The sequence below is a fragment of the Anabrus simplex genome, chromosome 7 (genome assembly GCF_040414725.1).
Source record: "Anabrus simplex isolate iqAnaSimp1 chromosome 7, ASM4041472v1, whole genome shotgun sequence".
Lineage (NCBI taxonomy): Eukaryota > Metazoa > Arthropoda > Insecta > Orthoptera > Tettigoniidae > Anabrus > Anabrus simplex.
The window spans coordinates 8046823-8063617 of NC_090271.1; the positions used below are offsets into that span (position 1 = coordinate 8046823).

At 39.7% G+C, this 16795-nt stretch overlaps 1 protein-coding gene across 7 annotated transcripts in view; it reads left to right on the plus strand.

Moving 5' to 3' along the window:
- The window catches only part of Tfb4 (transcription factor B4), a 245087-nt gene that overhangs the window by 164189 nt on the left and 64103 nt on the right, over positions 1-16795 (plus strand). For 6 of the 7 annotated variants that reach the window (XM_068228558.1, XM_067151038.2, XM_067151035.2 and 3 more), the window contains one exon: positions 2287-2422. The exons of the other annotated variant lie outside the window; for it this stretch is intronic. In XM_068228558.1, the coding sequence (XP_068084659.1) occupies positions 2287-2422 (136 nt within the window). The remainder of the gene's footprint in view (positions 1-2286; positions 2423-16795) is intronic. 7 annotated transcript variants of the gene reach the window in all.

The following is a 16795-nucleotide window of genomic DNA, read 5'->3' on the forward strand; positions in this document are numbered from 1 at the left end:
AAGAAGTTACCAGAAGGATGGAAGAATGCGATCATAATACCAATACATAAGAAGGGAGACAAGAGGGATGCAAACAACTATAGAGGAATTTCGCTACTAGAGATTGGCTATAAGGTGTTGTCGAAAGTCCTGCTCAATAGACTGGAAGAACAGTTAGAAAGTACAATTGGAGACTACCAAGCAGGATTTAGGAAGGGAAGAGGATGCATAGAACAGATATTTATACTGAAACAACTGTTAGAACGTAGGGCCTCAAAGAACAAAAAAATGGTGGTAACCTTTGTAGATTTCACTAAGGCATATGACTCCATCGACAGACAAACCCTTGGAAGAATCCTGAAGAACAGAGGATTAGATGGCACTACACATGAACTCATAATGGAAATTCTATCAGACACAAAGGCAAGGGTGAGATTCAGAGGAGTACTCTCTGAAGAATTTGATATCAACACTGGTGTCAAACAAGGAGATGGATTATCACCAATGTTGTTCAACATAGCTCTGGATGAAGTCATCAGGCAGTGGAGAACAATGAATGAGACAATGGGAATACCAAAGACGCATGTTGGGGACAAAAAGGACAATAGGGCCCAAGTAGATTGTCTAGCCTTTGCGGACGACATATCTATAGTAAGTGAGACAGAAGAAGATGCAAAGACACAACTCAACAACTTAAGCAATATAGCCGGAAGGGTAGGACTGAGGATCGCCTACAACAAGACAAAGACATTGAATACCACTGAGGATTGGACAACACCGGAAGGCACCGTGCAAAAGGTGGACAAATTCAAGTACCTAGGAGAATTTATAACAGGAAGGAATAGGAGAATGAGGGAATAACAGAGAGGATAAAGAAGATGCGACCAGCCTTCTGTATGACCAGAGATATATATAATAAAAAGAATATATCTACAGACGCAAAGATTAGACATTACAAGGCAACGGTGAGAAATGCTGTATTATATGCTGCTGAGACAATAGCACTAGGAAGAAATGGTGCAGAACAACTAGAGAAAGAGGAGAGAAAAATATTGAGGAAAATACTAGGCCCTAAGAGAGGAGGTGAGAGATGGATGAGGAGACCCAGAGAAGAACTATACCGGAACATGAGGACAATCTCAGAAGAAATCAGACTGAAAAGAGCAAGGTTTGCGGGACATGTAATCACGATGAATATGGATAGAATGACAAAAAGGGTATGGGAAACAACAGCGAGGACACGAGGAAAGACAGGAACCAAGTGGGTAGTTGAACTCCGGAAAGATTGGTTGGAATTGGGGATCAAGGTGGAAGAAAAGGAAAATTGGAGAAGCAAGTACATACCGACTAATATGCCAGAGATCAATGATAGGGATGGATACAGGAAAAGGATTGAGAGTCACCAGTGGAGTAGACAAGAGAAGACGATACTGAATATCTCGGAAGAAGAGCGGGAGAGAAGAAGAGAAAGGATGAAGAGGTTCTGGGAGGAGAAGAAGAAAATGCAACCCATGAAGGAGCTGTCCGTGGTCCTACAGAGGCCGTAACGCAAGAAGAAGAAGAAATTATAGTGCAGGACCAATGATTCTCATTAAGATCTTATAGTCGGTCTACTGTATTATCCCTGACACTTAGTAAAAGTTTGAGTGAAGTATTAAATGGTGTAAGAGTACCTCTCTCTTCCATGTTTACTTTGTATTGCTGCATCTAGCTTGTAGAAAAATGGAAGCAACCCAGCATCTTAGAAGGAGTACAATAACTCGTGTGGCGTTGTAGACCTACCTTCGTTGTATAAGACGTAGCCTAATTTTAGGGCTCATTTTGAAAATGATGAGATGTGTCTTGTACACCAACAAGGACTTTGGTTGAGTAGTTTACCACCTGAAATGTTTGAATAATATGACTTTTTTAAAAAGTTCATCACCACCATCATGTTGAACCACCTCCAGTTTCCAGACCTCGGCCAGCAAGATCCTTTCTAATCTGATCAGTCTCTCTCTTCCTTGACTGACCTCTCCTTCTCAAACCACACTGTAGCTGTTCTTTTGAGATGACCAAAACAGGTTTCTAGACTGTACGTGGGAGCTCCTTTTGATCTTAATGGAAGTTTTCTCACAGGATGCTCCATAGTGATACTAGTGACACTGCTGTTTTGGACTTGCTGATCTTACGATATACTGTTGTACTTTGTCCTTATTATCTGCAAAGGCAAGAGCTTTAAACTCATAGTTGTTGTGGAGTCTCTTTAAAAAAAGACATTTGGTGAAAATGTTAATTTTATTTTTGACCTTGGTATGATGGTTTCAGTGGGTGTTTCTACCAGAGCCAACGATCCGCAGTAAACTTGTTCTTCCTCCTCCAGTGGAAGTGGACTACAGAGCAGCCTGCTTCTGCCATCGTCAGCTTATTGACATAGGCTACGTGTGCTCTGTCTGCCTTTCCAGTAAGTAACTCTTAACCTCCATGACAGAGTCCATCATTCTTCCTCCATTCGCCTCACATGACCCCACCAGCCTTTATCTCCTCATTCGAGTAACCTCTCGCCATTGTTTCCACCTCATATAACGGGTCTACCTATTCAATACAGAATATTTTAATGACAAATATAACCTGTATTTTCATTAAAAGCTCCTAGGACAAGTTTTGGCCGTTAGTAATAAGGTCATTGTCAGCCATTTACCACGATGAACACTGTGATAAACCGATGTCCTTTCAAATTCTTGAGGAATCCTGATGTCTTACGTGAAGACAATTAAAAGTGTGCTGTGAATAACAAGCAGGCATTTCTTAAATGTGATACTGTAACTGGCTGATAATATGAAAACTGTTGTAAATGTGGCCCAGTCAGAAGAAATTCAGATATTGTTTGACCCCCTACAGCTTCATGGCTGTCCTTTCTTTATGGTTACATGAGCTTTTAATGAAAATATAGATTATATTTGTCATTAAAATATTTTGTATTGTCAATACAGATTAACACCCACCTATTTGCCCCAGCGATCATTGTCGCTACTTTCATGTCTGTTATTTCTAACTGATGAAAAACATATCCTGAGTTCACCTAGCTTTCACTCCCATCAAGCAAAGTTGAACAGAAAACGGACCAGTATAAAGATAGTTTCATCCAGGAGCTGACTTCCTTCTTACAGAACGCTATTGATCGCAAGTGCGCGCTCACTGCATTGCCTTTACTGCACCTTACTTCAATCACACTTACTATATTACCATCCTGGAAGAAAACACATCCTAAATAATTAGAAATGATCTGTATTGCCAACCTGATATTCAGTTCTTACCTACTGACATCACTTTAGTCTTCATACCATACTCATTGCACCTGTTTTCAAGTTCCACGATATTAGACTGCAGGTTTTCAGCACAACCTGCCATTAAGACCAAGTCATCAGCATAGGCCAGGCTGCTTACTACATTTCCACCTAACTGAATCCCTCCCTGCCACTTCATACCTTTCAGCAGATGATTCATGTAAACTACGAACAACAAAGATGAAAGATTACAGCCTTGTCTAACCCCTGTAAGTTCCCTGAACCAAGAACATATTCTACCATCAACTCTCACTGCAGCCCAATTACCAACATAACCTACCATGAGTCCCATAGTCCCCCAGTCTATCGAAAACAAAGACTGACATCCTCACTTTAAATCATGTGCACATTGATTGAGAGTTGGTGATACAGTGAAACCTGTTCAACATGGAAGTGGTAGAGTTCCAACATTTTTTCTGATTTGGACAGGTTTCCGTATTATTCAGGTAAATCAAATACAGTATTTAATGTTACATTGTTTTTGAAACAGACTTTCAACGTATTAGGTCGTGTTACGTACATGTAGTACATGTTGAAGAGATGTTAAGTACAGAACAAAAATGGCCAGCCGGACACCAGTGGGATCCGAACGAATTGGGAGGTTGTGAGTTCGGATCCCACTGGTGTCCGGCTGGCCATTTTTGTTCTGTACTTAACATCTCTTCAACATGTACTACATGAAGGGATGATAGGAAAACTTAAAACGGTCCACCTTTTCAATACAAAAATGTTATAGTTTATTTATAACATGTATTTGTACTTGGAACTAGTTTCAACGCTGATTTGCGTCATCAGCCAAAATGTGGGAATAGGCAAGCATTTAGGCATTTATATTACACAAGTCGTTACATTAAACAATACACATCTTACAAGGAGATAAAAACAGGGACGAGTATAGAAACAAATGAATCGTTGAGAAAACAAAAGTTATACAAATTAAAAATAACCTTAACCACACATCTTGCAGTGCGAAAGTGTTCTTCTTGAATGATTCCTGAATATAAAACACACGTGCACACATTTCTGAAGAGCCAGCAGGCAGGACAAAGTAAAGTGAAACCTTAAGAGTTCTCATTTTTCTATGTTCTGACTAACTAATGAAGTCTCCCTTGAGTTCCTGATAAACATACAAAACAGGAAATTCTCCTTCACTCTCAACAATAGCTATAAAGACCAACGGTAAAATTTCATTTTAAATATTGTGCAGAGACGTGAAAGCATGATTTTGAACATGATATAACTCCTTCATATAACCCAGTTTTTTACACAAGGTGTTACATTAAATAATACACATCTTACGAGGAGATAAAAACAGGGACGAATGTAGAAACACATGCATCGTTGAGAAAGCAAAGTTATACATATTAAAAATAAGCTTAACCACACAACTTGCAGTGCGAAAATATTTGCCTTGAATGATTCCTGAATACAAAACGCACGCGCACACACTTCTAAAGAGCCAGCAGGCGGGGAAAAAGTAAGGTGAAACCTTAAGAGTTCTTCTGAGAAGAGTTCATCATTCTTTCTATGATCTGACTAACTAATGAAGTCTCCCTTCAGTTCCTGATAAACGTACACAACTAATGAAGTCTCCCTTCAGTTCCTGATAAACGTACACAACATAGAAAGAATGATGAACTCTTCTCAGAAGAACTCTTAAGGTTTCAGCTTATTTTTTCCTGCCTCCTGGCTCTTTAGAAATGTGTGCGCGTGCGTCTTGTATTCAGGAATCACTCAGGGCAAATATTTTCGCACTGCAAGTTGTGTGGTTAAGCTTATTTTTAATATGTATAATTTTTACTTTCTCAACGATGCATTTGTTTCTACATTTGTCCCTGTTTTTATCTCCTCGTAAGATGTGTATTGTTTAATGTAACACCTTGTGTAAAAAATCGGGTTAAATGAAGGAGTTATATTATATTCAAGATCATGCTTTCACGTCTCTGCACAGTGTTTAAAATGAAATTTACCGTTGGTCTTTATAGCTATTGTTGAGAGTGAAGGAGAATTTCCTGTTGTGTATGTTTATCAGGAACTCAAGGGAGACTTCATTAGTTAGTCGGAACATAGGAAAAATGATGAACTCTTCTCAGAAGAACTCTTAAGGTTTCACTTTACTTTTTCCTGCCTGCTGGCTCTTCAGAAATGTGTGCGCGTGTGTTTTGTATTCAGGAATCATTCAAGAAGAACACTTTCGCACTGCAAGATGTGTGGTTAAGGTTATTTTTAATATGTATAACTTTTGTTTTCTCAACGATTCATTTGTTTCTATACTCGTCCCTGTTTTTATCTCCTTGTAAGATGTGTATTGTTTAATGTAATGCCTTGTGTAATATAAACGCCTAATTGCTTGCCTATTCCCACATTTTGGCTGATGATGACGCAAATCAGCGTTGAAACTAGTTCCAAGTACAAATACATGTTATAAATAAACTATAACATTTTGTATTGAAAAGGTGGACCGTTTTAAGTTTTCCTATCATCCTTTCTCAGTTCAATACGGACAAAAATGAAATTCCTAGGTTTAAATGTACTACATGTACGTAACACGACCTAATACGTTGAAAGTCTGTTTCGATTACAATGCGGTCATGAAAATTCAATATTTATTGACATTGTTTGTTATACACTGTTATCTGAAAAGTCTTATAAGTGAAAGGCATGCTATACTTTGTGTGAATTAGCGGTTAGGGGCGCGCAGCTGTGAGCTCGCATCTGGGAGATAGTGGGTTCGAGCCCCACTGTCGGCAGCCCTGAAGATGGTTTTCCATGGTTTCCCATCTTCACACCAGGTAAATGCTGGGGCTGTACCTTAATTAAGGCCACAGCTGCTTGCTTCTCTTTTCTAGGCCTATCCGGTCCCATTGTTGCATAAGACCTATCTGTGTCGCTGTGACGTAAAACAAATAGCAAACAAAAAAGAAAAACTTGGTGTGAAAACTTTCACATTAGGCAACTGTAGTTACGTTACAAAGAGCCTCCAGTGTCTTATCCGTCAGTGAATCTTTATGTAATTCCAATTCACGGCACAAATTTTGTAAACACTTAAAACACTAAAAGTTTAATACCACATTAAGTTAAAAATGAGCACTGTAAGGCTTATTTGTCAATACACACAAATTGATTTCTTGCTGCTGGAGCTCCAGAAGTCACCTGCTTGGTGTTGCGCTGGACTGAACTTTTCTTGACGGATTCTTTAACCCGGCATAAATATTCGTATAGTTCAGGCAACTTCTGTTTGGTTGCAAATTTTTTTAGGCCCCTTACGTGCGCGAGAGCTTCACTAAAGTTTGAGATTTCTGGAGAGTCGTCGTCATCTTCTGGCTCTTCTTCCTTGTTACATTCATCATTTTGCCTCGTTTTTCCCTCAAGTCTCTCACCAATGATTTCTGTTGCAAAATCAGCGGTTTGATATGGTGACACATCACAATTGTCGTTGATGTATTGAGCAGCATCCATTTCAAAGTTTCCAGATGAACTCATGGATGATATGGATTGCACATTGTCTTCTACTTCGTCCAAGAATGTGTGCTGGGAAGAAATATAGCCTTTCTGAATCATTTTGTGACATTTTCTTGCTGCCATGTGGATCCAGCTCACAGCAACCAGCACAACCAAGTCACTGGCACTAGTTGCCTGTAGAACTAGTCTCCTGTAGTGACTTTTAAGGGTGTAGATAACACCTTGGTCCATGGGTTGAGTGGTACTTGTAGTGTTCGGTGGAAACCATGCTAGTGTTACGTTGGACAATTTAATGTGTGGATGGCATGTAGCATTGTCACGGAATGGCAACACGTTACGATTTCTCTCTTCATTTTTGCATTGAGCTAGTGAGCCATTACTCCATCAGTGCATCAGTCAGCCATGCCTTTTTGTTTGCTCTTCATATGACTGGAAGATTACGCGGATCTAGATGTATGAAGCACCGTGACTTAGCTGATTTTCCTCTCACCAAAGGTTTTTCAAGTTATCCCGCCATATTCCTGCAAAGAAAATCAGTCGACCGTTCTTTAGACATTTTGCCGCCTACACATTTTTCCCTGCGCAACAACAGTGATTCTAAAGCTTTCAAGCCAATCATTTGAAGCTTTGAAATCTGGCTTATTCAAATTTTTGGCAAGTTCATTCGGTTGGCTTTGATGAAAAGGTCCAGAAATAGGCATTTTCTTTGAACGAGCATTAAAACCACTCCCACAGCAGCTCATTAATTTGTTCATATACCGAGCTCGATAGCTGCAGTCGTTTAAGTGCGGCCAGTATCCAGTATTCGGGAGATAGTGGGTTCGAACCCCACTGTCGGCAGTCCTGAAGATGGTTTTCCGTGGTTTCCCATTTTCACACCAGGCAAATGCTGGGGCTGTACCTTAATTAAGGCCACGGACGCTTCCTTCCCAGTCCTAGCCCTTTCCTGTCCCATCGTCACCATAAGACCTGTCTGTGTCGGTGCGACGTAAAGCCAATAGCAAAAAAAATTTGTTCATACCCTGTTAGTTTCTGCTTCCTTTTCATGCCACCAGCTACTCGCTCATTGTGCGATCTTTGTTTTTCCAAATGCCATACACCTGTGTTTTACCGCAATGAAACTGTAACATATCCCGAACACTTCTTTGTTCTTTTTCCTTCATTCTGACGGATGAGGCGCTGGCCTTGTAACCCCAACTTGGCAGGTTCGATCCTGGCTCAGTCCGGTGGTATTTGAAGGTGCTCAAATACGTCAGCCTCTTGTCGGTAGATTTACTGGCACATAAAAGAACTCATGAGGGACTAAATTCCGGCACCTCAGCGTCTCTGAAAACCGTAAAAGAGTAGTTAGTGGGACATAAAGCAAATAGCATGATTATTATTATTATTATTATTATTATTATATTTCCTTCATTTCTATCACTTTGACTTTGTCGCGTGATGACAGCACCACATTTTTACAAGACATCTTCACTCAAACACTTATCGGGACTGGAAAGCCAGACTGCTCCCCTGTAAACAATACAATAAAACAGAGGAAGTCGTCGCAATTGTCGCCCTCGAACAAAGGAAGGTTGTGTTTACCTCCACGGCCTACTGTTGCAAGTTGCTTGAAACTACACTCTCTTTTAACATCAAATTTACTTCAGCATAGCCTGTTAAAAATGTGAATTATGTTTTGAAACCTCATAAACAATTTCCGTTTCTGTGTTGAGCAGTTTCCGTTTTATTCAGAAAACATAACATGTAATACATATGATTTTCATCGAGATCAAGAAAATATTCCGTAATAGACAGGATTCCATGTTATCCAGTGTCCGACGTGGACAGGTTTCACTGTATTAACAAATAATGATTGTAGGGGTCACCTTATTAACTTATAGAAATGTTTCTGTACTTATCTAAGCTGCTAATCAATGTTCCTACCGGGCGATTTGGCCGTGCGGTTAGGGGTGCGCAACTGTGAGCTTGCATCTGGGAGATAGTGGGTTTGAACCCAACTGTCGACAGCCCTAAAGGTGGTTTTCCGTGGTTTCCTATTTTATCACTGGACAAATGCTGGGGCTGTACCTTAATTAAGGCCACGGCCGCTTCCTTCCAACTCCTAGGCCTTTCCTATCCCATCGTTGCCATCTGTGTCGGCGCAACGTAAAGCAGCTAGCAAAAAAAAAATATTCAGTTGTCCGTTACCTTCAGTAGTGGCCTTCCCCAGTGTTGGTAGCTAAGTAGAGAGGGTGTCCAGCTGCATGGCTAACTGGTTAGCGTGCTGGCCTTTGATCACAAGGATCCCGGGTTCGATTCCCGCCAGCGTCCGGAATTTTAATCATCATTAGTTAATTCACTGACAAGAGGGCTGGGTGCATATGTGTTATCATTATTTGATCCTCATCACGACGCTCAGCTCGGATACGGGCGTCAGATCAAAAGACTTGCACATGGCGAGCCGAACATTTCCTCGGACACTCCCGGCCCTAAAAGCCGTACGCCATTTCAGTAGAGGGGGCTAAGGGTAAGTAGTGGAGTGTTGTGAGCAATGGATCTGTTCTGTATTAGGGAGTAAATGCAAGTTAATGATTCTGATGAAGGAAAAGTAAATTTTACACATCAGCAACACTCAATGAACATCCTACACTAATTTTTTCTTTTACATGATTACATTAAAAATGAATCAGTCAAAAAACAAAAGACCACTGACAAGAAAATGATTAACCTAAAAAGTAGACATATTAAACCACGAAAAACTCACTAATTTTTCCTGTAGGTAATTAATAGATCAAACAGTACCCCTTCTAATAAAGAAATCAATCTGCTAGAAACACGTGTGAGTTCAGCTGCTCCGATTAAGGGTGTGCAGCTGTGAGCTTGCATTCGGGAGATATTTATTATTTATTCGTGTCAGAGGTATCAATATATACAAGAAAGAGATACTGAATATATGTACTGAATATGAAAAATGTACATGAACAAATTATCGTATATAGTTATGAATGAAGCACTTGACAAATTTGCATCTTAAGTATAACAAATGGAAGAACATATGTAAAAATCAAAAAGGAGAAAGGAAGTATTATATGAAAATATCTACATTATATATACATTATTTACACAAGTTGTGACCTGTATTTGGCTACTTTGATGGCATTGTTTCCAGCCAGTGCTAATTCCAACCCTGTACGTGAATCTGGACATAGACGACAGTGCAGTCTGTTCCTCTCCACATTCGCACAATGAGTCTCCATCATGCACAATGCCCCATTTCATAAGATTGTCCTTAGACCTTGCAACGCCGGTCCGCAGTCTGTTTAACGACTTCCATATACACCATCCGTCTTCGTGACCAGGTGGCTACTTTTCTTCATTTTCAACACATTCTGGATGATCTGGGTACCTTTGTTTCCATAGCTTAACCCTGACCTTTTTTGGGTCAGAATCATGTGGAACAGAAGACTGTAGAAAACTCTTCCTGGACTTCAGTCGAGCTGGTGGTTGCTGATGTTCATGAAGGGGATGGGCTGAGATGCTGCAAACCTTTTGTCTCTCGATATTAGCAGACACCTCATGTCTGATATCAGGTGGAGCTATACCTGCAAGTGAATACAACTTCTGTGTGGGTGTTGGTTTTAAACAGCCTGTGATTAGCCTGCAGGTTTCATTCAAGGCAATGTCGACTTTCTTTCCGTGAGCTGATTTGTACCACACGGGACTAGCATATTCAGCAGCAGAGTAGCAGAGTGCTAGGGCAGTTGTCCTTACTGTCTGGGGATAGGCACCCCATCCAGAACCTTATGCAATAGGCAGTTTTGTGATGAAACTTTTGCCTTGAGTTTGGTGCAGAGTGTGGTGAAGGTCAGCGAACAATCCAGGGTAACACCAAGGTAAACTGGAGTATTGCTATGTTCCAGCTCCATTCCTTTCCAATTCACACGCAGCTTCCGCAGGGCTTCTGTGTTCTTTAAATGAAAGGCGCACACATTAGTTTTTGATGGGTTTGGCTTGAGGTGATTTTCCGTATAATAATCTGAGAGCATCTTCAAAGCAGCAGTAAGGTTTTGTTCCACTTGCTCGAAGTTTTTACTCTGAGTTGCCAGGGCCAGGTCATCTGCATACAGGAAGCTCCTTGTGTGAGGTGGAAGAGGTTGATCGTTGGTATATATATTTTAATATTGGTGCTAGGACACTAGGACACTGCCTCGTGGGAGACCGTTCTTCTGTACTCTCCATCTACTCCGCTGTCCTTGGAATTCAACAAAGAAACGTCGGTTCTGCAACAGCGTGGCAATAATCGTTGTGAGCCTGAAATCAATAGTAAGATGGTAAAACTTCCTGAGAACTATCTGGTGTTGTACAGTATTATATGCTGAAGAGAGATCAACAAAAGCCACTCCAGTAATATCACCATGCTGAAATCTGTCTTCTATGTGCTGTGTCAGATTAAGAATCTGTGTACAGCAGTTCCTTCCTGGTCTAAATTCAGCCTGCTTTGGGATTAGAAGAGGTTCGACCACTGGTGTTATACGGTTCAGAAGCATTCTTTCAAAAATTTTATATAGATGCCACAGGAGTGATATTGGTCTGAAATTCTTTGGATCTGTAGGTTGCTTACCAGATTTCAGAATTACAACCAGCTTAGTCTTCCTCCAGATTTTAGGAATTTGACATCGTTCCAAACAATTATTAAAAAGCTGTAGGATTCATTGTTTGGTAGCATTCCCAAAGTGTTGTATCTGCTCCATACGCATGTCATCTAGACCGGCTGCCTTGCCAGTTTTGCTCATTTTTATGGTGTTTTCCAGCTCGTTCAATAGTGAAGGGATTGGACAGACTGGATATCTCTTGTTTTGGTGGTCTTTTTCGCTTATCTGTTTTGCCATTTATTAGGAGTGATGAGCTATCTGGTTAGAAGTAATGTTGATAAGTAGAGGACTTTTCGTGGGGTCATTGTTCAGACGTCTAAGTAGCTTCCAAGCTTCTCTGTTGTTTCTTGCCATATCTAGTTCTTCCATCAACTTAACCCAATGTTCTCTCTTTATTTCACCCATGGACTGGATTAGTTGTTGACCAACCTGAATAGTGTCCTCACTGAAAAGATTTTCTTCATAGAGCAGTTCGTACTCATTTAATTTATCTACTGTACTGGCGTCTAGACTCTGTATGTACTGAGACCTACAGCCTCTTGGGATTGACGTGCGAGAGCATACTTGCACGGCATCGATGAACACATCATATACCTCTGGAACAGGTTCGATGTGCTACCATTTCATCTAAGCGCTTTGTGTACTTCAACCAATCAGCTGTCTTAAATCTTTCTTCAATCTGAATGGCACAGATTATGGATGAATTGCTGAAAAAACTTGGCACATAATAGGGTCTGTGTTGTGTGTTGGGTATAGGTTTGCAGGCAGACTTCACACACTGCTGTGCTATAGCATTGCTGACAAAAATGAGATCTGGGTTGTATCCACGTCTCCACCAACGACTGTTGAAAGAAGCGGGAAGTTTACTGTCATGTATTAAGGACAGTTGACTAGATTCTGACCACCTAATCACAGCTTCACCATCTTCATTGTCTTCTCTATATCCCCATAGGCAGCTATGGCTATTGAAATTGCCCACGATGACACAAACCTTCTTCTCTTGCTCTACAGCTGAATCAGTAAAGTGGAATGGAACATTCAGTGGTTTATAGACAGATGTTATGATGCAGTTCGATAGCTCCACTGTTAAGATTTCTATATCATTGTTGTCTGTAAATGAAGTAGATATTACGTTCAGCTCTGGCCTTGTGAATGTAGCACTACCATAGTTTTCATGTGGTCTCTCGGCTACCAAACGCATTCCTAATACTCTTGGTCGTCGTTTGTCGCTACTTCTGTGAGTTTCTTGAACACAGAGAACGTCACACTTGTGTATTTGGCAGAGTTGTTGTAATAGGGTTTCCTTCTTTGATGTTATGTCTTCTATGTTAACTGATACAACTGTCAGCTTTGGTCCTGAAAAGGACCATTTGTGGGGTTTATTAATAATTGAAATTGATCTTGGTACTTCTGGAGTGAGAGAATCAGCCGTCTAGGAAAAGTCCTTGTCCGTTGCCCAGGAGACATCCGGATGTATAACAATATCACATGCAAATACACCCTACTAGGAGGTTTCTCTCATGTCCCCCATTCGGGAGATAGTGGGTTTTAACTCCACTGTCGGCAGCCCTGAAGGTGGTTTTCCATGCTTTTCCATTAAGGCCGCAGCCACTTCCTTCCTGCTCTTAGGTTTTTTCCTATTCCATCGTTGCCATAAGACCTATCTGTGTTGGTGTAGTGTACAGTAAATTCTAAAACAAAAATATGGAATGACAAAATCAAACTTCCCTCACTCCGCTACTTCCCCATCTCTAATAAGATATAAGGAACATGTTAATGCTGTTAAATATAGAAGACATTTCAGCAATGGGAGAACACATGGTAAAAAATAATCAGAAATTCTCAGATATAAATAGCAACATGGAATTAATACATTTGGCCCAAAAAAGGTAAATTCATAAGCGTTTTACAAAATTTAGAATTTCTTTTTGCACAGAAAAGTAGTATTGATTACAATTTTAAATTTAAAAAATTACAAAAATGAATATACCTTTTATTCTCAGTTATTATAAGTCTTGATATGAAAGTTCTGTTTTAAAATCTGTCTAAGACAGTGAAAAATCATTACATTGTGAGGGGAGTGTTGTGCCCCGTGATTCAGTTCATCAGAGTGGGGAGGGGAATGACTATCCATTATATAAACTAGTATTTAATCATTTAGGGAATAAAAGAAAAAAAGTTGTGTGAATCTCATATCTGTGGTGTCTGATCATTCCTCCAGATTCAACCCTTTTTGAGCAACTGATAGATATAATGTTATCTGTTACACCGATATGAACATGTTGTTCTGACAAGTAGAGTGCACAAGATGATGATTACTACTAGGGTTAGAACATGTTAGAAATTACAGACATTTATTTATTTTCATACAACATTGTGTTTCATCCTTGAATCAGATTACTTTTTATAAATTAAATTTATAAATAAGATAAACTGTTTGTATATATTAGTAGTTCCAAGAATACCACTAATATACATTTTATTCACAGATAATATAAGTCTTGATATGGAAGGTTCTCTTTTAAAATCAGAATAAACCAATGAAAAATCATTACATTGTGAGGGCAGTGTTGGGCCCTGTGATGCTGTTCATCAGAGTGGGGAGGGGAATGTTGCTTCTGCATGTTATAATGTACTTTGTATATTAGGGAGTAAATGCAGGATTGATTCACTCAGCAAAGAACTTGAAGCTACAACAGAAATGGAATGAAGGCACCTCCACAATGGCAACAAGTCAAAAGGCTACCCTGTTAGTTACGGGCCCGATTAAACTGGACTGGAAACCATCAGTTGCCTGAGACACCTCTGAGTGTCCTATCAGGCATTGTTGAATGGCTCAAGGGCTGCTGGAAGGTGTCCATCATGTCTTCTTTGTTTATTTCCCATTGTTTTGTGGTTTATGTAAGTCATATGCTAAAAAAATTATGTTATAAATTATACAAAAGCTCTGGACTTTGAGAGATGAAATAAGTTTATATTATTGCTGGGGAAGAGAATGTTTGTTTTTCTCATGTATCATGTTTTTGGCAAATAAGATTTTTTAACATGAAGTGTATTGGAAAGGCGGATCTCTTCAGCGTCCTCTTTTAAATAGCTTTTTTATGAGATTATTCAAGTCGATACAGGAGTAAATGTCACCTACCATGGTCAAATTTATCAGCAAATTTGAATAGGCATTATCTTTCAGATGTGCAAACATGGCTCCCAAATTTTGTTTATTTAACAAAACTCCTTCTTGGTGTTGAGATTTAATTTTTCACTATTGTATTTACCCCAATTAGTCCTTTTAAATTCCAAATTTATCTCAATGGTTTGATCTTTTCTGATTTTAAAAGCACCATTGAAAATTAGAAACTTCATTTTGTTCCGTATTGAACTGGGATTACATCATTTTACTTTAAAAGCACGACTCAAGCTTATTTGTCTATTGATCCATTCCAGGCTATCTCTTGACAGACAGCTTGAAACATACCACTTAGTCGTCTTCTTACTTCCAAGTCTTCCTAGCCCCAAGTTCCAACATTTTTATAACACTGCTCTTTTGTTGGAAATCATCCAGAACAAATCATGCTGCTTTTCTATGAATCCTGGTGTGGATCCCATAGTCACATTGGGGTCTTTAACCCTCTCCTTTTCATCCTCATTAATATGATTAATGTGTTCACCCCAATGAAAATCTTTCCTTATGTTAACACCTAGATACCTACTTAGTGTTCCCCAGGAAATACCAGCACTACATCAACACAGTAATTAAAACTCAGAGGATGTCCACTGTCCATCTCACAATCCCGCAACTCATTCACTAAGCCTTATCTGTGATTCCAGATCTTTACTCACATCATTTATATACTGTATATAAGAAAACATAAAGGTCCAATAATACTGGCCTGCAGGACACCCATCCTAACCATTACAGGATTAGATAATACTTCACCTAATATCTGAGTCCTGTTTTCTAGAAATTTTGCTATCCATTCAACTACTCTTTTGTCTAGTACAAAGCCCCCTTTTTTGTCAGTAATCTCCCATGATCTACCCTGTCAAAAGCCTTGGACAGGTCAGTAGAGACACAGTCCATTTGACCTCCTGAATATAAAATATCTGCTATATCTTGCCAGAATCCTACAAGTTGAGAGCTTCATTGGAATAACCTTTCCTAAACCCAAACTGCTTTCTATGAAACCTGTTAGTAATTTCACAAACGTGTCTTAATATAATCAGAAATAACGCTTTCCCAGTGCTTACAAACAACATGTCAAGCTGACTGGCTGTAATTATCCGCTTTTTGTTTGTTACCCTTTCTCTTGTACACTGGGGCTACTATAGCAACTCCCCATTCATTTGGTATAGCTCCTTAATGCAAACAGTAATCAAATAAATATTTCAGATATGATACTATATCCCAACCCATACCCATTAATATATTCCCAGAAATCTTATCAATCCCAGCTGCTTTTCTACCTTTCAACTTTGGTATCTTTTTGTAAATGTTTTATTCATCATCATCATCATCAGCCAATTCTATCATTACATGATGTGGCCTCTTTAAGTTGTGAACACAGGTAGGTCTTTAACAGAACTCTCCAGGTAGAACAGTCTCGAGCAGTTCTCTGCCAGGTAGCACCAGCTATTCTCCGAGTCCTTTTTTCTAGAAATTTTGCTATCCATTCAACTACTCTTTTTTTCTAGTACAAAGCCCCCTTTTTTGTCAGTAATCTCCCATGATCTACCCTATCTTTGTCCCATCTGTCTGGCGGTCTTCCTCTAGGCCTTTGATGATCTCTTGGACTCCATTCTAACACTAGCTTCGTCCATCTGTCATCTTCCCTTCGAGCAATATGTCCAGCCCATTGCCATTTTAAGGTGGCTATTCTCTCAAGAATATCATTAACTTTAGTGATTGATCTGATGTCATCTTTTCTCTTATCTTTCGTTGTAAAACCCAGCATTGACCTTTCCATGCCGCTCTGCGCTGTCCTAAGTTTCCCTTTCGCAAATTCGTTCAGTGTGCAGGTCTCACAGCTGTAAGTCAGCACAGGTAGAATGCACTGATCATAAACTATTTTCTTCAGATTTACTGGCATATTTGATCTGAAGACAGTTGAGTTTCTTCCATACGCTTGCCATCCTAGCTTAATGTGTCGAAAAATGTCTGGTCTTATACCACCTTTCATATTCATCAGCTGGCCCATTGACCTTCTCTAATGGCATGTTGTTGATGTTCACACTTCCTGCTGTGACCCACTTGTTGGACATGACTTTTGTTTTGGAAAGGTTCATCTTCAAGCCGACTGACTCACATTCCATGGCAAGATCAATAACTAATGTCTGTAGTTCGTCATTGTCGTTTGCCAATAATGCAATGTCATCAGCAAATCTCAAGTTGTTAAGCCT